Source organism: Corella eumyota, chromosome 1 (assembly GCF_963082875.1).
Source record: "Corella eumyota chromosome 1, kaCorEumy4.1, whole genome shotgun sequence".
NCBI lineage: Eukaryota > Metazoa > Chordata > Ascidiacea > Phlebobranchia > Corellidae > Corella > Corella eumyota.
Window position 1 is genome coordinate 9,320,027 of NC_137490.1, and position 26,703 is coordinate 9,346,729.

General features: G+C 28.0%; 1 protein-coding gene across 1 annotated transcript; it reads left to right on the forward strand.

Moving 5' to 3' along the window:
• The first annotated feature begins 7,110 nt into the window (after positions 1-7,110).
• On the forward strand, positions 7,111-24,906 carry LOC145755521 (nuclear pore membrane glycoprotein 210-like). Its single transcript, XM_082571766.1, has 36 exons — positions 7,111-8,221; positions 8,318-8,477; positions 8,674-8,785; positions 8,879-8,948; positions 9,127-9,257; positions 9,356-9,538; positions 9,681-9,881; positions 10,238-10,386; positions 13,258-13,356; positions 13,827-13,974; positions 14,145-14,423; positions 14,731-14,987; positions 15,359-15,503; positions 15,699-15,840; positions 16,017-16,104; positions 16,291-16,474; positions 16,988-17,102; positions 17,314-17,515; positions 17,675-17,791; positions 17,986-18,141; positions 18,350-18,475; positions 18,549-18,611; positions 18,715-18,891; positions 19,225-19,440; positions 19,585-19,737; positions 20,470-20,605; positions 20,769-20,938; positions 21,086-21,258; positions 21,524-21,718; positions 21,881-22,046; positions 22,130-22,241; positions 22,509-22,643; positions 22,777-23,027; positions 23,250-23,402; positions 23,765-23,927; positions 24,080-24,906. Exons 1-36 carry the CDS (start codon positions 8,085-8,087, stop codon positions 24,289-24,291), a joined length of 5,676 nt encoding a protein of 1,891 aa, XP_082427892.1. The 5' UTR covers positions 7,111-8,084; the 3' UTR covers positions 24,292-24,906.
• Positions 24,907-26,703: the final 1,797 nt, after the last annotated feature.

The window sequence follows — 26,703 nt, forward strand, 5'->3', positions numbered from 1 at the left end:
ATGTGACGTCACAAATCGGGTGTTTTAACAACTTACCTATCATGTCGCTTCAATTTATTTTTTATATTTTTGAGGACAACGTACCCAACAACGACATTCCAAAATATATTAACATAAAATGTTCATTCCACAATTTTGGAAAAAATTTGCAATTTTGTAAAGTGTCATCCTAATTAAATATAATTTTTCCAAATTTTAAAGGGTGTTTTAATAATTTAATTCTATTTAAAATAGCTAAGTAAGAAAAATTATCCACATGCACTAAAGAAGTTAAATAGGCATCGACGACGTATTTTGAAAACCAACAGATGTTGTAATTAATGTAATATTGCATTATTTTATTATGCATATCATTGGAGTGATAATAAATTATTGTTGCCAAGTCAAGCCAATGTATATTTTGATTATCAACATTTTTAAAAGCGATATCACAAAAATTGGTAACTTTAAAAAATTATCGTATAGACCAATTAGATTCGTAATATTTTAAATGTCAGCATTTATCATCTCAATTGTTTTAATTTTTAATTGGTTTATGGAGTGTTTTTGTAATAAATTTTGTTAATCTACCGATGGTAAAGGCCGTGAATTTGATGACGTATTTTCAAATTTTAGCCTTTTCGCTGATTCGTGTAAAATCCCTTGTTTCTGCGTTTTTGCTTTTTAAATGAAGAAACCACCAACAGCGTCATTTTAAATGGGGACTTCTTTTTTGCTTTAAAGGTTGTGTTTTTGCATATGTTTTATTTTCCTTAATAAGTTTCCTACCCATTTTTAAATTAATGAATTCGCTTGAAAACTGTTTTCGGTTGCAATAATTTCTTTATGATACTGCTTTACGAAATGGTCCAAACCAGAACTACGTTTACAATAAAGATTTGTTTATTTAAGTTCCTTAAAATCTTGTTCTATTAAACTTAGAGTAAGGTTGTTGGTTAAAACCGATTGTAAAGAACAGTCTAGCATACTTTTAACAAGTGTGATTATCAAAATTGGAGCGACATAATAGGTAAGTTGTCAAAACCCCCGATTTGTGACGTCACTTCTATAGCGTATATTATGAAAATACAAAGTTTACACCTGTATTTGACCACTTTCTAATATTTTGTTCCCTTTTTTGAAAATATGTCGTGGTTGGGTGCGTTGTTCCTTACAAAATATCAAAAATAAATTGGAGCGACATAATAGGTAAGTTGTCAAAACCCCCGATTTGTGACGTCACTTATATAGCGTATATTACGAAAATACAAAGTTAACACCTGTATTTGACCATTTTCTAATATTTTGTTCACTTTTTTAAAGATATGTGGTAATTAAGTGCGTTGTTCTTTACAAAATATCAAAAATAAATTGACGCGACATGATAGGTAAGTTGTCAAAACCCCCGATTTGTGACGTCACTTATATAGCGTATATTACGAAAATACAAAGTTTACACCTGCATTTGACCACTTTCTAATATTTTGTTCACTTTTTTAAAAATATGCCGTTGTTAGGTACGTTGTCCTCCACAAAATATCAAAAATAAATTGGAGCGACATGATAGGTAAGTTGTCAAAACCCCCGATTTGTGACGTCACTTATATAGTGTTACAAGATAAGTTTGATAGTCTCATAATTTAGCCTAACGTTTAGGTGGCGATATAATAAAGGTCCTAATTGTATTAAACCCTCACCCTTAACTGTTTAGTAGGACGAGACGATCTCCCTAATTTAGTAAAGCCTAGGATACCCCGCTTTAACGGTCCACCGTAAAAACCAAGTTGGCTAACTCTGTTATTTATATTAACATGTACGGTATGTGTGTAAACTTACTTTTAATATTGGATAAAAACTACTAAAACAATACTTGCAATAAAAACATAAGAGTAATAAAACAGTATAAAAACAACACAACTACACCTAACCGCACCCAAGTCAGCACTAACCTTTTGGTAGGCGCTACATACAACATTCGGCGCTACATTTCCGTTTAGGGCAAGAAATCCTGATAAGGTTAATTAATTAGATATACTAGGGCATATACAGACTATCAGGTGTCAGGAGCCACTGACGCATGACAAAACATATATGTTACAATAGCGTATATTACGAAAATACAAAGTTTACACCTGTATTTGACCACTTTCTGATATTTTGTTAAATTTTTTGTAAATATGTTGTTGTTGGGTGCGTTGTTCCTTACAAAATATCAAAAATAAATTGGAGCGACATGATAGGTAAGTTGTCGAAACCCCCGATTTGTGACGTCACTTATATAGCGTATATTACGAAAACACAAAGTTTACACTTGTATTTGACCACTTTCTAATATTTTGTTCACTTTTTTGAAAATATGTCGTGGTTGGGAGCGTTGTTCCTTACAAAATATCAAAAATAAATTGGAGCGACATGATAGGTAAGTTGTCAAAACCCCCGATTTGTGACGTCTCTTATATAGCGTATATTACGAAAATACAAAGTTAACACCTGTATTTGACCACTTTCTAATATTTTGTTCAATTTTTTGAAAATATGTCGTTGTTGGGTGCGTTATTCCTTACAAAATATCAAAAATAAATTGGAGCGACATGATAGGTAAGTTGTCAAAACCCCCGATTTGTGACGTCACTTATATAGCGTATATTACGAAAACACAAAGTTTACACTTGTATTTGACCACTTTTTAATAGTTTGTTCACTTTTTTGAAGGTATGTGGTAATTAAGTGCGTTGTTCTTTACAAAATATCAAAAATAAATTGACGCGACATGATAGGTAAGTTGTCACAACCCCCGATTTGTGACGTCACTTATATAGCGTAAATTACGAAAATACAAAGTTTACACCTGCATTTGACCACTTTCTAATATTTTGTTCACTTTTTTAAAAATATGTCGTTGTTGTGTACGTTGTCCTCCACAAAATATCAAAAATAAATTGACGCGACATGATAGGTAAGTTGTCACAACCCCCGATTTGTGACGTCACTTATATAGCGTAAATTACGAAAATACAAAGTTTACACCTGCATTTGACCACTTTCTAATATTTTGTTCACTTTTTTGAAGGTATGTCGTTGTTGTGTACGTTGTCCTTCACAAAATATCAAAAATAAATTGGAGCGACATGATAGGTAAGTTGTCAAAACCCCCGATTGGTGACGTCACTTATATAGCGTATATTACGAAAATACAAAGTTAACACCTGCATTTGACCACTTTCTAATATTTTGTTCACTTTTTTGAAGATATGTGGTAATAAAATGCGTTGTTCTTTACAAAATATTAAAAATAAATTGAAGCGACATGCTAGGTAAGTTGTTAAAACCCCCGATTTGTGACGTCACTTATATAGCGTATATTACGAAAATACAAAGTTAACACCTGTATTTGACCACTTTCTAATATTTTGTTCAATTTTTTGAAAATATGTCGTTGTTGGGTGCGTTGTTCCTTACAAAATATCAAAAATAAATTGAAGCGACATGATAGGTAAGTTGTCAAAACCCCCGATTTGTGACGTCACTTATATAGCGTATATTACGAAAATACAAAGTTTACACCTGTATTTGACCACTTTCTAATATTTTGTTCACTTTTTTAAAAATATGTGGTGATTGGGTACGTTGTCCTCCACAAAATATCAAAAATAAATTGGAGCGACATGATAGGTAAGTTGTCAAAACTCCCGATTTGTGACGTCACTTATATAGCGTATATTACGAAAACACAAAGTTTACACCTGTATTTGACCACTTTCTAATATTTTGTTCACTTTTTTGAAGGTATGTCGTGGTTGGGTACGTTGTCCTCCACCAAATATAAAAAAAGAATTGAAGCGACATGATAGGTAAGTTGTCAAAACCCCCGATTTGTGACGTCAGTAATAACACGTATTTCAGTTCAGTACAAAAGTTTACCCCTGCTTTTAACAATTTTTTAATGTTTTGTTTAATTTAATTTTAATTTTAAAGTGTTAATAACCTTGCTAACTTGTTCTATATTAGGTTTGGTTTTAATTTTTTTTCTTTGAAGGGGCTATTTTATCCCATTATTTTTTGTATTGTATGATTATAAAATATTTGGAATCACTGTTTTTTATAATTATCCGCCCAAGCAAAATTCTCTGCTACTCTCTGCCAGCTCTCTGGCAGAAAGGTGGTGGTGTTAATACTTATGGCATGTATTAAATTTTTCAATTGATTTTGACATTTTTTCCGTCGCATTGTTGTAATATTATTTTATATATAACTTATATTATTTACTTTAATCAATGCGCAAAAAACTAAAATAAAAAAAATGTTTTATCATAGTTGCCAATAAAAATATAACCGCCAATATTCATGGGGATTCGGGTTTTACCAACTGCCTATATTCGTGTTTTTTCCTAAACCTGAAATGCAATTCTAAGACCCATTTTGATCTTCTAATTTTACCTTCGGTCACGTGCCGCCACAGTGCGGTAATTAGCAGATTAGTAGGTAATTAGCAGATTAGTAGTTCTCCAAATGCATTTATTTTTGTAATATCTTAAACACCATGTGCCTTGTCAGCTTGTACAGGGATAAAAATATCAAATCCCGGGTAAACGTGTGTATTGTCTGATTGTAGGGTTAATTAATTCGAACTATATTTATATAGTTATATTGGTTATTGATTGTTTATTGTTGCTTTAGGGTCACCACAGATTCTACCATAGCCTTCATTGCTGAAGTCCTATGATGAATCAGGGGACCAGAAGCTTCGGCCGTGAGAAGCTTCGGCCAGAAGGTTCGGCCTGCAAAAAACGCGGGGGGTCGGTGACGAAACTGCCGCGTAAAATGTCAGTTTAAGACCATATTTTACCGATATTCAAAATAAAATTTGACAAAAAGTATAATACATAAAAAAAATTTAATAAGTTGTTACGATAAATATATATGTTAGTTTTTAGAATATTTATTTTTTTTTAAATTTTTGTTCCAAAAATGTATTTTTAAAACGGATTAAAGACGGGCGCTTATGGCCTGCATAGTTTTTCATCTAACTGCGGGAAGTCCACGACGTAAAGCCCGCGTTTGATGTTAACGTAAGACCGTATTTTATCGAAATTCAAAATAAAATTTGACAAAAAGTATAATATATAAAAACCCTTTAATTGGTTGTTACGTTAATGACATACGTTAGTTTTTAGAATATTTATTTTTTTTAAGATTTATGTTACAAAAACTAATTTTAAAACGGATTAAAGACAAGTGCTTTAGGCCTTCAAAATTTTACGACGAATCGCTCTCGGCCTGCGAAATTTTTCATTAAACTGTTTCATTAAACAGTCTGCAACGTAAAGCCCGCGTATACCTTTAGTGCAAGGCCATATTTTACCAATATTCAAAATGAAATTTGGCAAAAAGTACAATAGTTAAAAAAGTTTTAACCTGTTGTTAAGATAAATATATATGATAATTTTTGGAATATTTATTTTTTTTTAAATTTTGTTCTCGAAAACGTAATTTTGAAACGCATTAAAGACGGACGCTTTTGAGGTCAAAATTTCGTGCTAGCGTACATCCAATTGATTTTAAACTTATATTATCAGGTTATTAGTTTAGGTTATTAGTTTTCAACATTTAAAAATTGTTTTTAATAAATCAAATTTTGGTATTTGTAAATTAGATTTTTTTTTTTTAATTAATTTTAAGTTTTAGGTTTTTTTAAAAAAAATTTGTTTTTTTGTAAATAAAGTTTGTTTTTTGTTAAGTAATTGATTTTTTTTTAAATTAAATTTTGGTTTATGTTAAACAAATTAAGGATTTTTTGTTTGTTTTTACTTTAAATAAATTAGGAGTTTTCGGTTTGCTATTTGGCACCAATTTTAAAAAGTAAAGCTGGTATAAGCTGAATTTTTAGTTTATTCTAAATTATAAACTAAAGTTTAAAACTAGTGTTTATTAATAAACTAAAGTTTATAGCTGGGGTTAATTGATAAACTAAAAATTGAATCTGGGGGTAAATAATAAACTTAAGTTTGAATCCGGGGGTTAATAATGAACTGTATTTTAAATTTGGGGCTGTTTATTGAAAAAAACTTGGGATTTGATAACATTGTTTATGTTGTTGGGGCTAAATAATAAACTAAAGTTTTAAACTAGGGGTAGTTAATAAACTATAGTTTGAATCGGGGGTAAATATTGCTTTGTATTTTAAATCTTGGGCTGTATATTAAATAAACTTGGATTTTTTATATAGTGAATTGAGTACAAAAGCGTAAAAAAAAGATGTTTATCTTTTAAATAGTTGTTTTAAAGCAATTTATTTTTTCCTAAAATTTTATGCTTATGTGTTTGTTATGGTTTTATTTTTTAGAAATGTGTTTTATTTCAGTAGGATTGAAATTATAATTAAACTTTTTCGTAATTTCGTTTTAAATATTGATAATATAAGTTTAAAATCAATGGGATGTACGCTAGCACGAATTTTTTACCTCAAAAGCGTCCGTCTTTAATGCGTTTCAAAATTACGTTTTCGAAAAAAAAAATAATAAATATTTCAAAAATTATCATATATATTTATCTTAACAACAGGTAAAAACTTTTTTAACTATTGTACTTTTTGCCAAATTTTATTTTGAATATTGATAAAATATGGTTCTGCGTTAAAAGTATACGCGGGCTTTACGTTGCAGACTCCCCGCAGTTTAATGAAAAATTTCGCAGGCCGATAGCGATTCGTCGTAAAATTTTGAAGGCCTAAAGCACTTGTCTTTAATCCGTTTTAAAATTAGTTTTTGAAACATAAATCTTAAAAAAAAAAAATATTCTAAAAACTAACGTATGTCATTAACGTAACAACCAATTAAAATTTTTTTATATATTATACTTTTTGTCAAATTTTATTTTGAATTTCGATAAAATACGGTCTTACGTTAACATCAAACGCGGCCTTTACGTCGTGGACTTCCCGCAGTTAGATGAAAAACTATGCAGGCCATAAGCGCCCGTCTTTAATCCGTTTTAAAAATACATTTTTGGAACAAAAATTTAAAAAAAAAAAAATATTCTAAAAACTAACATATATATTTATCGTAACAACTTATTAAATTTTTTTTATGTATTATACTTTTTGTCAAATTTTATTTTGAATATCGGTAAAATATGGTCTTAAACTGACATTTTACGCGGCAGTTTCGTCACCGACCCCCCGCGTTTTTTGCAGGCCGAACCTTCTGGCCGAAGCTTCTCACGGCCGAAGCTTCTGGCAACGGATGAATCGGACTATCTGACTATTCGAATTTAGTTATTTATAATTTTAAGTTTGTTGGTTAAATTTGGCATTATATTAGATAATAAACTTTAGCGTTTGTCTAATTGATAAGAATATGACGCAAGTAATTTAATTGTTTCACATATTATATTTAACGTGCAACGAAAGATATAACACAGGCATATACTTGATAACTACGTGAAAACTGTGTTGAAATACTTTTTAATAAAACTACATTCTTACTAAAAGTTAAGGTTACAATATTGCAACTATCATATTAACGACAACTGTGGTTGTTCGTCTACCAAGAGGTAGACGAACACGTCTGACTTAATGTCTGTTTGCAAGAGTGGGTTTTAACAGTAAAAACAATGGGCGCTTTTATACCTAAAAATAAAGATAATTATGTTTACGAAGAATGGTAATAAAATAGGTACGAGTTTATGAGTATATATAATCAATGTTTATTTTTTGCCTATCGCGATCCATGCTATCTAATATAACTAGTTAAAATGAGTTTATGTGTGCATGAAATTTCATACACCTACCTACTGTCCTAATATTCGCAAAATCAGTTTATATAATTTACTTTTATATGCATTTCATTCTGAAAATTGGTTGAAAAAAACAATTTGCAGCATGTACTTAAAGTATATTTGGTTACCCTAAATACTTGAGTACATTCTCAATTTCTTTCTTATCATTGGATGTCATTTTTTGCTAGATTATCTAAGTTGTCTGGCAAGTTGCCTAATTCATATGGGAAAATTGTAAGGCTGGTTACAAAAAGCATTCTATTTTTTAAACTAAAATATACATTTATTGTACAACATAGCTTTTCAGTTAAAGTAAGTAGACAATAAACATGCAAAATGTGGTGTTTCTGTTTGTTGTTTTATTAAATATTATTCAAGGATTTATAGTTCCTAAGCTGTTGCTTCCTTATTATGATCAAATTAAAGTCAATTACACAATTCATGCAGAACAAGGCTGTTACACATGGTATGCAAATATATTTCTTTTTTAAAAATTTTTGTTAAATTATTAAAAACAAATTGAAATGATTTTTAAATCAATTAAAAATTTGCTAAAATTTAGGAAATCCTTGAATCCCCGTATTGCATCAGTGGTCCCAATTAAAGATGGTCACCAAACAGAATGTTCCCAATCAGCTGTGGTTTACGTTGAAAGCACTTCTCCATCAAAAAAAACTACACTTCTTTTAGCTGAGAGTAAACTTACAGGAATTATACTACAAGTAAACAAGTTTTTTTTGCTATTTTATTATTGCTTTTTTTACAGCTTAATAAATGTGTTTCGAATGTTTTAATAAATATGATTTGAAACATGAACTTGTTTAGTTATTTATTATTAGCGGTCTATACATGTATTATATATGCGAGTTTAATAGCTTATATTGATTAATTCTGTATAATTTAAAAAAATAATTTTAGTGTGATGTTATTATCGATCGAATTTATGCAATTGACATCATTTCACGAACTCGTGAACTCTATTTGGAAGATCCTCCTGAAACCCTTAAAATACGAGCCCTAGATTCTGAGGGTAAATTTCTTGATTTTATGTTTATATTGAAATTGTAAAAGTATAGTTTATTGTAATTTAAAATTTTTAATAATGTATATTACATTTATATAGATAATACATTCAGTAGTACGGCTGGAATGACATTTGATTGGAGTCTGTTACAGGATAGCGAACATGACAGGTGTTTTTGCTTGTTATTTGAATACAAATAAATAAAAAAATTAAGTGGAATGAGTAAGGTATAACAAAGGTTACTTATGGCCTGATAAATATAAGTCAAATATGAAACTAAATAAACATAAGTTTTCCATTTATCATTTTTCTGGATTTTTAATTTTTCTGTCTTGTTTATGCTATAGTGGTCAGCCTATTATGCTAGCGCATACCATATTAAGCATAATCAAATTTATTGATACCATGTACAATGCTGAATGGTATGTTGAACAACTTGAAAAAGAAGGCAAACAGCCAGATACAATCTTACTTTCTGGTAAAATTTTTAAGTATTTCTTTAGATCATTATTTTTTTGGAAGTTAAAAAGGATGTAAATAAGTAAAAAAGTAAAAGATGTAAAATATTGTTTACAGGACTGCAGACTGGAACTGCTTATGTCTCAGCAAAGTTAACTTCAATGTCAGACATTAGTTCAACAAAGATTAAGATGACTGTGCGAGATAAAGTGTTTTTAAACCCAAGCGGAGACGTTTGGATTCAGCAATATGCTTTATTAAAATACAGTGTTGAACAATGGAGAAAAGGAAGGCCAAGTCGTAAGTAGATGTTAAGTATAATAATGGATTAAATTTAACATATATCGAAACTAAAATTGAAGTTAGTTAGCAATTATTAGTAAATTTAAATCTGTGTTTTAGCATAAAATAACTACTTACTTGATTTACTTGCATGATGCAGATATCAAGATGCCCAGCTCCCAATATTTTTTGCAACTAACTGAAGGAGACAACCATGTTGTTACTCTGGATCAACAAACTTCAACTGTGGTAGGACAAAATGTTGGGCATAGTCAAATTAAACTGATGGACAAAAACCTTAAACAACATCATACATTGCAAGCTTACAGTGACATTTATGTTTCTGAACCTGCTTATCTCAGTAAGTATTGTTTGTTAGGAATCTGACTTTTTGAATCACTTGTTCTGTACAGTCATTAAACAAACTCTAGTACTTTATGGTCTTAAGTAATTTTGTCTTGTAATTTGTAAAACTTACAAATTGTTTCTTGTACTTCAAAATCTTTGCTGCTTCTTTCTTTTAATATACAGTCCTTACTTTTTCTTTTTTGATCTTTGCAGCCCTTTTTTTTAAGGACTTTAAAGTACATGTAATTCAACTTTTGATTTCATTCTGATAAAATTTTTTTGCCATTTTAATATTTTACTCACTGATAAATAACTTTTCTAAGATTATTTACATAAGCTCAAATAAATAACCACTTCTTTATTTTGCAGTGTTTACAATTCTACCTGACAACAAATGGGTATTAGAATGTGGAAAAAATTATATTTTACTCATTCAAGTTTTTGACAATAATAACAACTTGCTGTGGAGTTCCAATAACATAAGAATTGTTGCTGATATTAGTGATACTAATCTGAAGGTAACTATGCTTGTGATTTGGCCTATTTGTGTAATTATTTTAAAATAATTTTAAATAAATTAAATTTTCTTATGTATATAGTCAATGGAGGTAATTATTGGACAGTTAAAATTTGGAGGTAATTAGGGGACACCATTCCAAATTTTTTTAGGGTTGCCACTTTTTAATAAAAATTTGCCTTAACATTGTCTATATCATCAAGTTCGAATAAAAGGTCCTTTTTTAATCTAAATTGGCTGAAAAAAAAATACTCGCTTTTAAAATTAAAAAAAAATTGATAATAAAGGCAAAAAGTAAGTTGTTAAAATTTACATCATTTTTAAATTAATAAATTTTCAGATTGGCAACACTAACTAAAAATGCACTGATCTTTCTATAAGGCCCTATTTTAAACTTCTATCTTTATCACAGCCTACAAAATGCATCCAATGTTTACCTTCACCCTATTATTGTAAATGGGGGTAATTATTGGACACTTGTGAATACATTTTATTTGCTTTTATAAGCTTAAAAATAGGCCTTGTAGTCAATTCTAGTCACAGTTTTTATAAAAACATAAACATATTTTTGTAAAGCCTATATCTAACACCATTCAATGCAAACAATTAAAAAATTGTGCGTACACTAAATTTGCTTTAACTTTAAAGGATATTAGAAGTTTAGTTTGCAGGTATATAGCCTACAATAAAATAGAAGATGTCGAAAAAAAACTAAGCTTTATGGGCAATTCTCATTGGGAAAGTGTTTTTTAAAAAAAAATTAACTTAAATTATTTGTTTAATTAACTTACCTGTTTCTTTGGTTTTGATATTTAAAATTTAAATTTAAAAAAATTTAGGCAAATAATTTTTTATAAGTGATTTTTTTTAACAATTTAAAATATACAAATTTTTTTGCACTTTTATTGATATTTTAAGCAATAATTTTAAGTTAATATAAAAGTTACAAAACAGATTACAACAGATTTGTAATGTGTTAGTATAAGAGGTTTAAACATATGCTTAACATAAGTTAAACAACAAATTCTATATTACAATTTAAAAATCAGCAATTTTTAAGTTTTTAACTTGTAAGAATATAGGTAATTCCGTTACCGAATTTACATAAAAAGTTTTATAACTTGAAATTTAATCAAATACAACTTTTAATACTTTTAATTCTCTGATTTTAGTTGTTAAGTACTATAAATAAAAACTAAACTTTATTGTTCCTTATCAATTATATCTACAATAATGGTAACGGAATTACGGGTAACGGAATTACAACATCAGAGATTTTGTAGAAATGCTTATTCTGCCTAGTTTAAGTGATTTAAAATAATATAATTATTTTTATAAGTAAAAAAATGAAATGGCATTGTAATATAATATCCATTTTTTTTGATTTTGTGAGAAGGTAGTTTTGAAATTTATAAATTAGTTTTATGGGTACATATATTACTAAATAAAATAAATAAAAATATTCATAGTTAACAAGTTTATTTTTAACTGATATTTGGCATATTCAAACAATATTATAAGCTATTTTACCCACTAGACTTATTGTTTTTGCATAATTATCCATTTTATTTAGGTGTAACAAATTGTTTCTGCGAGATCAATTTTTTTACTAATTTAGAGTTTAGTGATTTAAAATTTTAAACATGTTATGTTTGTTTGTTAATTTTATTTTTGGAGTTATGTTTGTAGTTTTTGTTAAAATGATAGTTAGGAATTTTAAAATTTGGTTTGTTTGTTTCTGTTTAAGAGTTTATTTAAAAAAAAACCTAGTAGTTTTTAGTTTTGTAATTCCGTTACCAAGATTTTTTAAAAAATGTTTTAGTTAGGTTTGTTTCTTATTTTAACACTACCTAAAACTATTTTTTTTTAATTTTATCTGAAATTGAGTAAATTTAAGACTAAAGTTACATGTCAAAATTAGACAGTGTCTTTCTGTTACTTAAAGTGTAATTCCGTTACCAGGTTTTTTTAAGTTAATTTGTCAATAAATAAATATTTTTTAAACCCCAACTAAAAAAATTTGGTATCTTTTTGTTGCTTTCAATAAGGACAATTATTTACACATGTTTAATTTAAGTTAATTTTTATAAAATTCAGACGAATTGGGATTAAGTATTACCCAACTTTTTATATCTAATTTATTGGCGTAATTCCGTTACCAAACATTTTTCAATTTTTAAGAAGCATAGAAGTTCGAACTGGACTTCTATGCTTATAAAAATTTAGAATGGCAATATATGGGTTGTTTTAACTTAAAATAAGATTTCCATTATATTAAAAAAATTAATTATAAGTTTGTAAACCACAATAATTGTAATTCCGTTACCGAAGAATTGCCCTATTTAAAACAATTTTTAAAAAAAGAAAAGTCTTTACTAGGATAAAGTAACCAAGCAGTTTCTTAAAAATTCTGATAGTCCTACAAAAAATTTGCGTCTAGACTGCCTGAGGCCTAAAATTATCTAAAAGATCTCCTCTCTCGCAAATATTTTTTAGAAAAAGATAATTACCTCCAGGGTGTCCAGTAACTACCCATTTGTGTAGGTAATTATTGGACATTTTTAATTTTTAATTTAGAATTTTAGGCAAACGTTTTTAATAGAAATTTAAAAAGTATTTTTTCTTAATAATAAATGATAACACTAACTTGGAAACAAAAAATATTTGATTCAATTTTTAAAACAAAAAAATTATGGCCAAGTTTGTCAAAATCGTCCAATAATTACCTCCATTGACGTTTATATATAATTTTTAAGTTGTCAATTATAACTTGGAATTTTTAAGATTAAAATATACAACTAATTAAAGTTTTTTTTTTATCAATGGATTTTGTTGAATTTTTTAATTTCAAGGGTTCCAAATATTCATTTAGGTTTTGGATTCAAGTACCAATGGTACTTGGTACAACATTGATGCAGTTAAAGCTGGTAAACTTGAATTGTATGCAAAATTAAATGGAATCATTAAACAGGTTTGTTCATTTACAAAAAAACAGCTTGGTCCTTTGAATCCCTTTTTTAGGATAGGCTTATTAATAATTTAACTTTTATTTTAAAGAGTTTAATTTTTTGTTATATTTAGTGCTGTAGATTGGTAAACAGGTAACCGGGTAGATCATATTTTGTGTTTTTGTTAATTAGCTAATGTATATTTTCCCATTTTTGAATTAGTAAGTTATAAGTTGAGATTAGCTGTATTTTACATCCCCATGCTCCTTTTTTATTTTTTAGATTTTAAAAGTGGTTTTTGTAACAAAGCTAACTCAAGTTTTTGATTATTTAAATCTAAAAATGTGGTTGTTTTACTTTATGTTATAGTTTAGGAAAGGGAATTCCTTAATAAATGGTTAACTGTTTTTGGCATGTTATTTTTTATTTTAAATTCTTTTTTGTTCTTCACATTGTTTGCGAATATTTTAAATACGGATAGTAACATATTAAGGACGGGTCAACTAAAACTTATCACCCAGTTATTGAGACAACTCAACTGGTTGAAATTTTTGATCCAATCAAAGTCGATCCTTCTATAGTTATATTTCCATGGCAACCAGAACCCGTGTTGTACAAATATCAACTTACAGCTAAAGGCGGTAAAATTACTATTTTTATCTTGAAACTTGTTTTGTTTTTGTATATATTTATTTTGTGATATAAAATAAATTTTTAGTAATTTTTTATGTTTAATTCATAGGTTATTAATAATTTTTTTTATTGAAATATTTGCTTAAAAACTAATTTTCACAAACAATGCCTAATAAAGGAAGTGGAAACTACTCATGGATGATAGAAGATAATTCTGTTGTCATGGTTTCAAATATGGGAATGGTCATGACCAAAATGGACACTGGGTCTTTAAAATCACACACAGTTGGTTCAACTACTGTTTTTGCCACTGATGTAAGGAATTTTGCCCACTGGGGGTCCTCGGAGGTTTTTGTGCTTCCAGTGTTAAATATTTTATTTGCTTGTTCAAAACGAGAAGCAGAAATTGGAAGTTATCTAAATATATTTTTGACAATGAATGCTGAAGTAGAAAAAGGTAAAGTATTAGTAGTAGCTAGACGATTTCTTGTCCCACGGTCTGACTTTTAATTGTGGTGGTAATGTAATTGCACTTATTAACTCACATTTGGTGTGATTTATCACCCATGCATCACAAATTGCATTTTTTTTTATTTTGATGGTCTTTGAATTAAACGTCTATGCACTTTTATATAGGGTAAATTGTCAAATGAGCTTCACTATATCTAGATTATCGTTTATTAATAGTAAATTATTGTTTTTTTGTGTAAAAGTTCGTATTTTATGTATACCTATTCTTTTTAACAATTTTTGAAAACTTGTAGAACTGGTGCCAGTTGTAGATTGCCGAGAAAGCAAAGTATTGTGGACAATAGAAGATCCCACAGTATTTGAAATTAGTGATGATTTATTCTATAGAGAAGACCTGGATAAAACAGAATTTGCTTGTACTGGTAAACGCCTTAAAGCGCTACGTGAAGGTTACACCACAATAACAGCAAAATACACACAATATGATATGGATGGTAAAACAAGAAAATTACAAGCAACTACTACAATTGCCGCTTTTCCAGCTTTAAGAGTAAATTATTGTTATTTTATATTTTTTCTTTTTGCAAAAATTTAAATTTTATCATTTAGGTGGGCTGTTTGACAGTTTGTGTTTCTGAGTAAGCTATTTTAGTCCATTTTAACAAAAAAATTTTTTTAAATTTATATATAAATGTTGGCATGTATAAAATTTGCAAATACATTAAATTTAAAATAGGCCTATTAAAATATCTTGAAAATCCTTAAATAAGCTATAGTTTTTTTAAATAGACTATAAGTCTAAGGAATTGATAATAGCTCATTTTAGTCAGTTATTTTTAAAAGTAAAAACATATTTAAGTTTTTATTTGTTACTTTAAAATTAATCTAATTAAATTTGGTTTAAAACTTTTGGTTTAAAAGGCACTGGACCCACAAACATTGGCAGTCGTAAGTCTTGGTTCCTCAAAGTTGATGAAGTTTATTGGAGGTCCCATTTTGTGGCCATTGTGGCATGCTGGGTATGAAAGAATTGGAAAAGCAGATGACACAAATCTTATTAAAGTTTGTAAGTATTTGGTTAAGGGACATAAATCTAATTATAAATATTAGGAGGTAAAAAGGCTATCTAATTTAAAAGTGTTGTTTTTATTTATAGAAATAATATTATAAAATATATTATTTGAGCCTTAATGTTGTAATGTCAATGCATTACAGAGTTAGTGTACTGGCTTAATGTTTTTATATTGCTCTATTTATTAAGCATTGGTTACCTCATTTCAACAACAACAACATCATCTTATAATTACTTGTTATGGCCTTGGTACAACACTTGTTTCATTATTAGTACACAACAAGCCCTGTAATACGAATCCTCTACCTGTGCAGTCTGATGTTGTCGTCAAGTATTTGCTTAATTATTTTTTTGGATTATAATAAAAAAGATAGTTTATGATATTGTGTCAGTGTAAGTGTAAAAATAACAATAACCCAAGCAATGTTTTTGTTGAAAACTTTTAACTGTAAAAACTTTTTTTTTATGTATTATTTTTGTTGATTTTAATGTTAATATTTTAACTAGGGTTCTATGTGCGGTTCCTGCTCGTATTGAAATTTCTGTTCCCGTTCTATTACCATCCTGTCCCCTTCATAACACACATTCAGTACAGGTACTTTTATTTTAAGATTATTTTATTTAAAAATTTTTTTCTTTATTGCAATAGTTTATAAATGAACTTTACATTGTTTTTTGGACATATTTAAATATTCTTTTCGTAATGAATAGAAATTTTGTGTAGACTTCTATATTATAAAAATGTTAAAAACAAACAATGTAAATAACATTTCTATCTAAGACTGTGTCTCTTGTTAACCATGTTTTGCCACTGAATGTCACTGCGTTCGATGTACATGGGAATATGTTTGATAACTTTTCCTCGATCCATATCGACTGGTCATCAGATTATCCAAATACTACATTTAACGAGCAATCCTCATCTTTCGATTACTTTGATTCTCTTGAACAAAATAAACACATAGGTATGTTTGCACAATGAAAACCTAATTGTCAAATAGTAATGCACCGATTGCTTTATTTTATGATTAAAATTATGAAAACTTTTACTTGGAAATAACAAACAGAAGTATATGAAACACTTTTTTAGTTATAACACAATATTAATTTAAAAAAATAATAGCAAATCATGCCGTTAAACATGTAAAGTGGGTGTTTATTCAAGAGCAATACCTAATTGTTCTGCAATTTTCGATTTGTCGTTTTTAGACCTTAATCAGGTAATTGTAAATTACCTTCAAAAATTAGCTATTTACAATCACTTATTTTGCTATTGTATTGTCAACTTATAAACATTATAAGCTGTATTGTCAACTTATAAAACATTACTATTGTCAACTTTTTCCTTTATTTTGGTAAAATTGTTTGTTTGGATAAAAAGAAATTCAGGTCTCATGGATTTTAGAAACCTTAGGTATTGTTTTATCTAAAAAAGAACACTATACTTTGTGCAAAATAAATATTTTTTTTGTTTGTAGTTCATAAATTTGCAAGTCTATTAAGTCATGAAGGTGAATTAACCATAGATGTTTCGTTGAACAAATACAACAGTTTTGCTGATTCTAAAATATGTAAATTGGATGACTGTAAATTGTAAGTTCTACAATTTATAAAACTTTTTAAAATATCTAAAATTTACTAAAGTGTCCTAATAAAATATTACACCATGTTTTATATCCCACTTGTTTTTTTCTTAATATGCTAAATTTAAATAACAACAACTGTTTTTGTAAATATTGTGGGGATTTTTTTAACAGATTTTTCAGAAAAGTAGTTTTTTAAAATTTATTTATTAATTTTTTAGTATTGGTTCCAAGGTAAATGGGTCTATCAGGGTGTTAGTGGTCCAAGAATCCTCTTTATTTCCTAGTAATTTGCATTTATACAACCACATTAACTCAACCATCGATGTTCAAATAAGTGGAGGATCAGGATATTTCTTTCACAAAATTCAACAAGAACACAACATTGCTTCAGTTGTACAAGAAAAGCATAATATATTAAGGGTAGGTTATTTTTTATTTAATTTAACTAAATACCTAAATAAACAAATAAATTTAATTTTTCACAGTAAATATAGAAAAAAACTTTTTTCGAAAGGTAATTTCAAAAATTTTTTTTTTAACTGGCACTAAACATTTGTTTATTAATTTTTTTTATTGCAGGTTTCAACTGTGAATGGTGGCAAGGCACAACTACATATTATTGATCATTGTATTGCAGGAGATGCTTCAACCTCGGCTGATATTAAAATATCCCAGATTGCAAATCTTAATTTAAAAGTAAGTTATTGACACAAATTCTATGTGGCAACAAAATACTTGTATCTTTTTTATTAAATCACTAGTTTATAGGTAATCCAAATATTTTAGAATGAAGAAAAATTAATGTATATAATAGCTAAGTATAATTTACTTACTATATTTTTTTCTGATGTTTAAACAATTATTTATTTGTAGTTTTTGTTTTTTTTAAGGTAGTACCACGTATGGAGTTGGGAAGTTGGTCTAAAGCAACCGTTCAAATATTGGATCAATTCGGCCAGGAAGTTCCAACACGATTTCTTACTTTTATTAATGTTCAAGTTATTACAAATCCAGATAACATCATTATGTCAAATAAACCATATGCAGTGAGAATTCTACTTTAAATATTTTCTGATATATTGAAATCTAATTTAGGTTGTTTGCTTTAATTTATGCTGCTAAAAAATATGTTTAATCCTCCTTAATGTTTAGTTTGTTATGCATTATAAATTATTAGATAACTATAAAAATGTAAAACCATTCTATATAGGGATTTAGGAAATATATATATATATTTGAACAATGCTTTTTTAGTCTTCTAGTGAAAGTCTTGTTGTGGTAACTGACATTAAAGCACAGAATGTTGGTGTAACTTCAATGACCGTTTTTATCAGTACTAGAGATGGAAAAAAATTAGTAAGCAATGCTGTTCGGATTAATGTAAGTAAAAATTATTTTATTAGGTAGAAAAAATAAATTGTATGTATAAATTAAAAAATTATATTTTGTAAAGGTTTTTCCTGTACTTGAACTTATTCCTTCAATTGTGACTTTAATTCAGCATGCAAGTTATCAGGTAAAGTATATTTAGGTTTATTAAAATAAAAAAAAATATTATTAAAAATTGTAAATATAACAAGAAATTTAATGAATGTATATTAAAGTAATGACTATTTTAGTTATTAGTGAAAGGGGGCCCAAGGTCTGATTTTAACATCGAATTTTTGCTTTCTGATGAGAATGAAAATAAGTTTGCGAATATTTCACAATCTGGTCTGGTTCACGGACTTAAAGTTGGAAGTGTAATGGCATCAGTACGAGCAATTATGCATAATGGTATAATCTTTAACTGCAAGGTAACTTGGATAAAACAATAATTCCTTACCTTCCCCATTTGCTAAAATAGATTTATTGTGGTGTGTTAAATAAAAGAGTTTGTAGGATTAGAATTTTTTTAAGGTAAATCAACTTAAAAAAAGAAATAAAATTTGAGATTGTGTGCTGTAAAAAAGTGTTGTGTCAATTCCTATTGCCATATATAAAAAATTTAGATGTTTGTAAATCTTTTAAGCAATGCATTTAATTTATTTATTTTAACAATCTAACAAATATTTTGTTTATTGTATTGTTTAATATGTTACATCTTCTGGTATTTAAAAAAACAAATATATATGTAAATTCTTTTAAAGGCACCATCAAAGATAGAAGTTGTTCAACTTACGGGAGTTCGAATTGTAGCTCCATTGACTCGGTTACATGTTGGTGGGTTTGCTCCCTTACATGTAACTGAAATTACAGATGATTCACGCAACCCACTAAGCTTTGGAAATACTGTTCCTGGTTTGTTGTTCGAGTGGAAAGTGGCCAATCCTGCGGTGGTGAAACTTGAAAGTGTGCATGCACAAGTAAAAAAGATAAATTTTAAATTAAACCTTTTGTGATAAATTGATTTTAAAACAAGATTGTTTTAGATGTATTTTTTTGTTATAAGTTAACGTTTGAAAGATACTTTACATTTCAAACCTTTTATTTTAATTTTGTTGTTTTAGGCAGGCATACAAACCACTGATGCACTTAGTTTTAGTAAGATAGCTCAAGGTTTATCTGCTGGTCACTGTTCAATCAGTGTGACTGTAACTGCAACGGACAATTCTCTAAACCAACTTTCTAAAGAGGAATTTTTTGCTGAAGTTAGTTTTATGGTAAGTTATATTTTAAAATTTTTTCATGCTTCAAGTTATTGCCTTTTTATGATTAAAAACACTGGATAACAAAACAACGTTTTTTGTATTTGTTGTTAGATAGATATTGTTAATATGTCATGATAAGAACGCTTTGCTTCTCATTCCTTCTACTCTTAAGTTGTCACTCCTTTAGTAAATGATATGTTGTAAATGATATAATTTTACCTGACATGCAAAAAAAAACAAGTTGATCATTGTGCAATTGTAAAATTAAAATAGCCTATCTAAAACAAAATGTAATTTTACATGAGGACATTTTTGCCGAAAAAAAATTAACATTAAGAAAAAGTTTTTTTATTATTTTAAATAATGTGTTCAAGATTTAATGGAAAATTCTTTTATATTAACATTTTGTTACTGCTTGACAAAATTGAAAAAAAAAAATTATTTTGAACCCATACATATTGCTGTTTATAACAAAACAAAAATTGGCTTTACAAAAGTTATTATTTAAGTTATGTTTCAATAGGTCTACAGTCCGCATTTCAGTCTTAGAAGTAGTGTAGGTTTAATATAATTTAAAAACTGTGTCTTTAAAGTGTATTTATTTGATTTTATTTATTAATATTTATTTTTTTAAATAGCATGTGTAAAATTATGAATACAGACTTTTAGCACAACTCTGTTTTCTTTGCACCTTATTACTTCAGATAAAAAATACATTTTGTTATTTAATATTTAAATGTGCAGGTTTTCGAGCCTTTAAAGCTATCAAGTTCCACTCAAAAAAATTGGAGCAGCATTAACAGCTTGTTAATGACCTTATCCTCGTCTCATATCATTAAAACAAATCGAGATAGTGTTGCGCAGTCTATTATATATCAAGGTTACAATATGTTTAGACTATTAAATTATGATTAAACGAAAAAAATTGAGTAATGTATAAAATTTTATTATTTAAAAATAACAATTTAAAGCAATTACAAACTCAAATTAGAAAATTTTATTATACTAATACTAAATGCTATAAAAATTGTTTTTAACTTCAGTGTTGCCCAGTCAAGGTTGTGAAAATAACCATCAAACAGGATCAACTATGTGTGTTGATGCTGATGATCAGGGATTTGTGATGTCAAAATCGAGTCAGTGTGAAGCAACAATTCTAGTCACTTCTGTAGAAGGATTTGGGGTTAATCAAACTTTAGCACTTCATGTATTGGTAAGTTCTTGCGATTAAAATTTAGATTTTTAATTTTTTTAATCAGAATAGTTTTGCATTTTTTTAAAAATTTTATTGTTGTATTTATCATTTTTAAAAAAGTTAAAAATATTATGTTTGTAAAACAAATTTTGCCAATTTCTCAAGGTTAGACCTGTGTCTTATGTGATAGCTAGAGCAACTACTCATTTTCGTGTAAAAAATTCACCCATCCAATTTTTTCCTCTTTCTTCTACCATTAATTTTGTTGTGGAACAGTTCGACGATACTGGTAAAAAATTTGATTCAAGCAGCCATAATCTTGCTTTATTTCAAAACCGGTGAGTTTAACTTTTTGATGTTTGACTTAATAGTTTCTAACTTTAAGCTTAACTGTTAATTTATTTTAATCATTTATTTTATTTAAAACTAGCCTAACAATAAGTTAATAGCATACAATTTTTTCTTTCTGATATAAACATTTAAGGTTAAATTGTTAAGCTTAAAATAAAGTGCCAAAGTAACAATATAAATTTCAAATAACTACAAGCATTATAAATTTATTTTAAAATTGTTGTACGTTTATTTATTACAAATTATTTTTAGTCATGACCTTATTGAACTGGAACCCAAATCAGGAAATCATTCGTTTGTTGTTCACACACCACTAGAGGGCACAACTGTGGTTTCGGTTTCTTGTCATTTGGACGAGAATTTGACCCCATCTATTGCTTTTTATTTTCCCATTCATGTGGCTCACTCTATTCAACCAAGAGAATTTCCTCTAATTGTGGGATTAAAGTAAAAGTTTTTTAGTTTCATACATTATTATTTACATTTAAATCGTTTAAAAAAGTCATTTTATTTTGTTTACTTATTTTTTTGATTCTGTCAAATATTAACAAACTTTACGTATTGTATTGTTGTTTGTTTAATCTTTTTTAATTTAATAGTTTTTTTAAGATATTGTTTTACGAGTGCTTTTCTAAATAACGATGGATCAATTGGTGAATGGTCAACTTCCGATAGTTTATTAATTCTGAATAAAAACACTGGTTCAGCAATATCCCTTAGTAAAAAACCTGCTCAAATCACATATAAGGTTGATACGTTTAAAGCCAACATGCAGGTACGTCAAATGTTTACCCTATTTTACTCTATTTATATACTTTGACTCTATAAAGCTATTTTAAATTTTTTTGTTTTTCTCAGGTTAAATCCAAGCCATATTTAGCTGCTTTTAATCAAGAAAAACTACCAAGTTATATATCAAGTGATAATTTCGAATATATTTTGCCAATTACAATTCTGCAAAAAAGCACTGGTTATTTTTATACTTTTAAATTCTGTACTGTAAATTTAATTAAAAATATTTTCAAATTTTTTATGCGTGCAACTTTTAAATTGGACATATGTTTATTTAATATTTTTAGGGTTAGGTTTTGTACATTTTTTTAATTATTATGCATATGTTTTTAAAATTAAAAAAAGATATTGTATCTAAATGTGTGTGTAATTTAAAAATGTTATATATTCCTGCTTTTTTACTAAAATTTAGAAAAATTTAAATTTTTATATTGGTCTATTTTAGAAAGAAAAATTTGTGATGATATTTTAGAAAAAAGGGATAATATTGCATTAAAACTGTTTCAATGTAATGTCAAATTGAGACGTTTTCCTCATGTTAATTTATTTGAGATTACAACGAAATATATCTCAACTATTGGTAAAATTATTGTCCAAAACTATCTTAAACAATCTAAATCTGTAATTACCTTGTCTTACAATTAAAAGTGTTTTTAATAAAATTCAATCAAAATTTATTACAAAAAATTAAACTTATTTAATTTTTTTGTTAGATTCTTATGCTTGTGTTCTCTCACGTAATTTATCATGTGGTTATGATGATTCAAAGATTGCCGTTATAGACGATAATGTTCTTGTGACCCTGAAAGAGACATCACATGACGTTGGGCTCGTTAGTGGGGGCGAGGCCTCATTTAGCTTTATGCCTCGATTTATTGTTGAGATTTCCTCCGATAAACTGGAGCCAGGTGCACATGTAAACTTATGTGTTAAATCTAGTCCCAAAATGCAAGTTGCTCTTAAGGTAAAACCATGTATTTTTTTTAAATTTGTTGCATAAAATAATTTTTTTTGTGCAAAGAATTTTTTCGAAAGAAATACCTGTTCTAATATTTTATTAAAATACTTGTTTTAAGTTTATGCATATTCCTACTTCTAAAAAAAGTAAAAATATGCATAAGATTTAAAAAAAAAATAGTATATACGAAATATTTATAATTTTTTAATCATTTTGTGATTGTAACAGGTGACCCCTGTAAATAACAAAGTGTTGAAAATAGAGGAACCCACAAAGGATATTTACAACAATCCTTGTTATATGATCTCAATTCAAACTGACGACCTAACAACTTTAACTTCAGGAGTTCGAGTTTTAAATTCCTACACTCTTCAAGATGAGGCAATAATACAAGTTCTAATTATTATTGTAGCACTTTAAAAATACCTACATTGAAAAAGCTAATAAACAGGTAGGTATGGTGTGGTTGTTAGAACACTTCCTACACTACATGGGGTCTTGGGTTCAATCCCCGGTGATCTCATGCTGTAGTGCCCTGGAGTAAGGCGCTATAAACAGATGAACTTCTGCTGAGCCAGCACTTAATCAGCATCGTAATTATTGGGCAATTATATTCTTTAATATCTAAAACTGTTACTCTATGTTTGGGTTGCGCATTCCCCCTCCCCACAAAAAAACTCACTGAAGGTTGGAATTTTGCTAGTTATCTGAGTAAGTATTTACCTTTTTTTAATTTTGTTTAGGTTGTGGAATTAACATTGGTTCGCAGGGGTGTAGCCATGTCGCAATCCTCATGTTTACCTCCTTCATCATGGATGAAGGAAGGGGACAAATTAGTGGATGGTTACCTCGCCTATATTAACACTACTGCTGTCGTGGTTATTAGCACAGCCATCCTCATAGTCGGTAAATAAAAATACATTAGTTTGTTTTTGTAACTGACTATTTATTTTCAATATAGACATTAACATTGTTTGTCTTACGTACAAATTATAAATACTTTATTCTTATTAGGATTTCGTTAAAATATAATTATTTTTAACTTTTTTTATTTTTAGCCTTTGGTTTTTTTAAGTGGGTTACAAGCAATACTGTTAATCCCCCTTCTACGTCTTTTCTGTTACAAACCCCGCCTCCATATAACCCCATAAATTCCCCTTATCCTGCTGCATCGAGTACTCTTAACACCAGTAACTCTTCAGAAACTCCTAAAATGAGGTTATGGAGTCGATACTATGAACCCCAGCAACCTGGTTTAAAAACGGGATAGTCTTAACCTTTTATTATATTTGGTTTTATTCAGCAGCAAAAGCAAATATACTTTTCTAATTTTTTTTTAACACTTCAGGATATGTATGTTGTTATGCTTTATTTTTATTACAAGTTTTGCAGATATATTATTATTTTTTAAACTGTAATATAAGTTAGGGTGACGGCTACTTGAAACTGGTATTGCGACCGTGAAGACTGAATTTAGTTTAATATAAAATTTAGTTTTATATAAAATTTAGTTTAATGTATAAGTTTCGACAAAATTAACATTTTTTGATTTTTCTTTTCGCCAGGCCCTATGGTACTACTGTGGTAAACAACTTTTTTTTGTTCTTAAGCAAATCTGCCTCTTTGTTGTTAGGATTATTTACTTTCGTTCTTTTATTATCATAACACATTTAGCACAATTAGCCTACCATAGTTATTAAGTTTTTAAATTAACATTAACAAGTACAGCATTTATTTCGATTAACAAATACAGCATTTATTTGCAAAAACCGCATAAATATTTCAATCAATTATATTTTTTTACATTTTTTTCTTATTGGTTCGTGCAACGTTTTGCTCTGCCTTATATTTATTTTATTTAGTAGGAATTACACTTTACTTTTGAGTTTGTGTGGTTTCAATTTTTAACTGATTTTTTTTTGAAAGTTTGAATTTGATGTCGCAGCATTTATTGAGTTAGAAAATAAGTTTAAACGCGTTTTGTTCAGTTTTGTTTTCACACCAAAATCAAGTAGAATGTTGGCCAATAATTTTATATTTTTGGTTGATATAAAATGGCCATATACAAGTTCTTTTAAGTTATTGCAAACTTGAGTATGTGTTGCATAGTAAAGTAATAGCTACGTTTGTCAGCCGCCATATTTTATTGATAGAAAATAGTATTGGTATTAAAAAACACGAAAATTTAATCCTGTTGTAGTTTAATTTTACATTACTTTACAGTAAATTTCAATTTTTTCTTGGATGTGTGTTAATTTTCGTTTTTTTAGCACTTGTATCTCGATTTAAAGCAGCAATAATCTTGGGTCGATACTAAAAATGTTGCTTCGTAGCTCAGGGCGTAACAACATAGTGTTGCGTATTTTTTGTCTAGTTACTGCCATTTTTGGTCGACAACTTATAAACTATAGTTCAGCATATAACAAGACAGATAATTAGTTTACTAGGAAGTTTGGGCCACTTAAAATGTTTACGTCAATCGTTACAATAGTAAAAAATGTTACTATGGTTCAAAATCTTAGATTTCGAAACATTGTTATTGTGAGTTTCCTGATTGTATTTTATTATCTGATAAGCCGTAAATATGAAGTTGCAATAACTTATGTTCTTGTAAGTTAAAGTTTCTAAAATTTTAGTATGTTGTTTCATGATATAGTGACGTAGGGATATTTTTATTAACCTAAATAATACTAATTAATAGGTGTTCGTTTATTTAAATTTAAACATTGGTATGTATTTTTAAAATTATTAATGGCAATAGGGGTTGTTAAGTCCATTTATATGAAAACCCAATTTATATTTTCCATTAATTTTAAATGCAATTTTACACTCAGTTGTACACCATTAGCCCGCCTTTGTGCGTTTCGTTTTTGTATCGCCTTATCGCCTGGTCATTTAAGTTTTCCCCTTTTTCAACGTTCTTATGAAGTCACGTGATTTGTGTTTCGCCTTTTTTGTGTTATATTTTTCGTATGGTAACTTGTAATGATTTCGGAGTTATATTTTAAGTACGTCATATATTTTGAAATACGATTCGCCCTGTTCTAACAATTCATAAATGGTCTTTAGTTAGTTTTTGTTAAAATTAATATCAATTTGTAAGAGTTAAGCCAGTATTGTTTTGTTAATTGTTTTTCTTGTGTACTGAATTTGAATACATTGTAGAGTATTTCATTTGTTGTGTCAGTCGAGTTAGACAGTTGCAATTCTGGGCCCATTATCGGCATTATTTTTATATTAACTGAGATCAATCTGTGATCAAGGGGCGTATGTTATTCTCCGATCAACCTATTGTTGGTCACGTGGGGTAAGGTTAGATAAACCCTACAGGGGTATTTTAATGCATATCATTATTTATTTAAAAAAAGTATATAAGAAGTGATAAAATGATTTCAAGCCATATTTTATTTATCAAATAAATCTAGTTGTTACTATTATAATTGTGATTTTTATAACTTTGTGTTTGAGTATATAAATTTATAAGTTCTTAAATTTTAGTTCGTTGTTTATTATCACATTGTGTTTTAATTCTCATAGTTTAAAAATTAAATCATTACAAAGTAAGGAGTTAAAATTTAAAGTTTGTCATTTAAGTTCTGGTCAATTGTATGTTATAATTATACCTGAAAAAAAAAAATTTAAAAACCACAATCAGTCTTTAGGCATTTAAAATTTAATGTGA

Excerpts from the sequence above, each read along its gene's own strand:
- LOC145755521 (XM_082571766.1), top strand. The coding sequence starts at position 8,085 with ATGCAAAATGTGGTGTTTCTGTTTGTTGTTTTATTAAATATTATTCAA. Across the intron at positions 13,357-13,826 it reads TAAATGGAATCATTAAACAG|GACGGGTCAACTAAAACTTA; the intron begins GTTTGTTCATTT and ends TAACATATTAAG. Across the intron at positions 18,476-18,548 it reads GCAATGCTGTTCGGATTAAT|GTTTTTCCTGTACTTGAACT; the intron begins GTAAGTAAAAAT and ends TATTTTGTAAAG.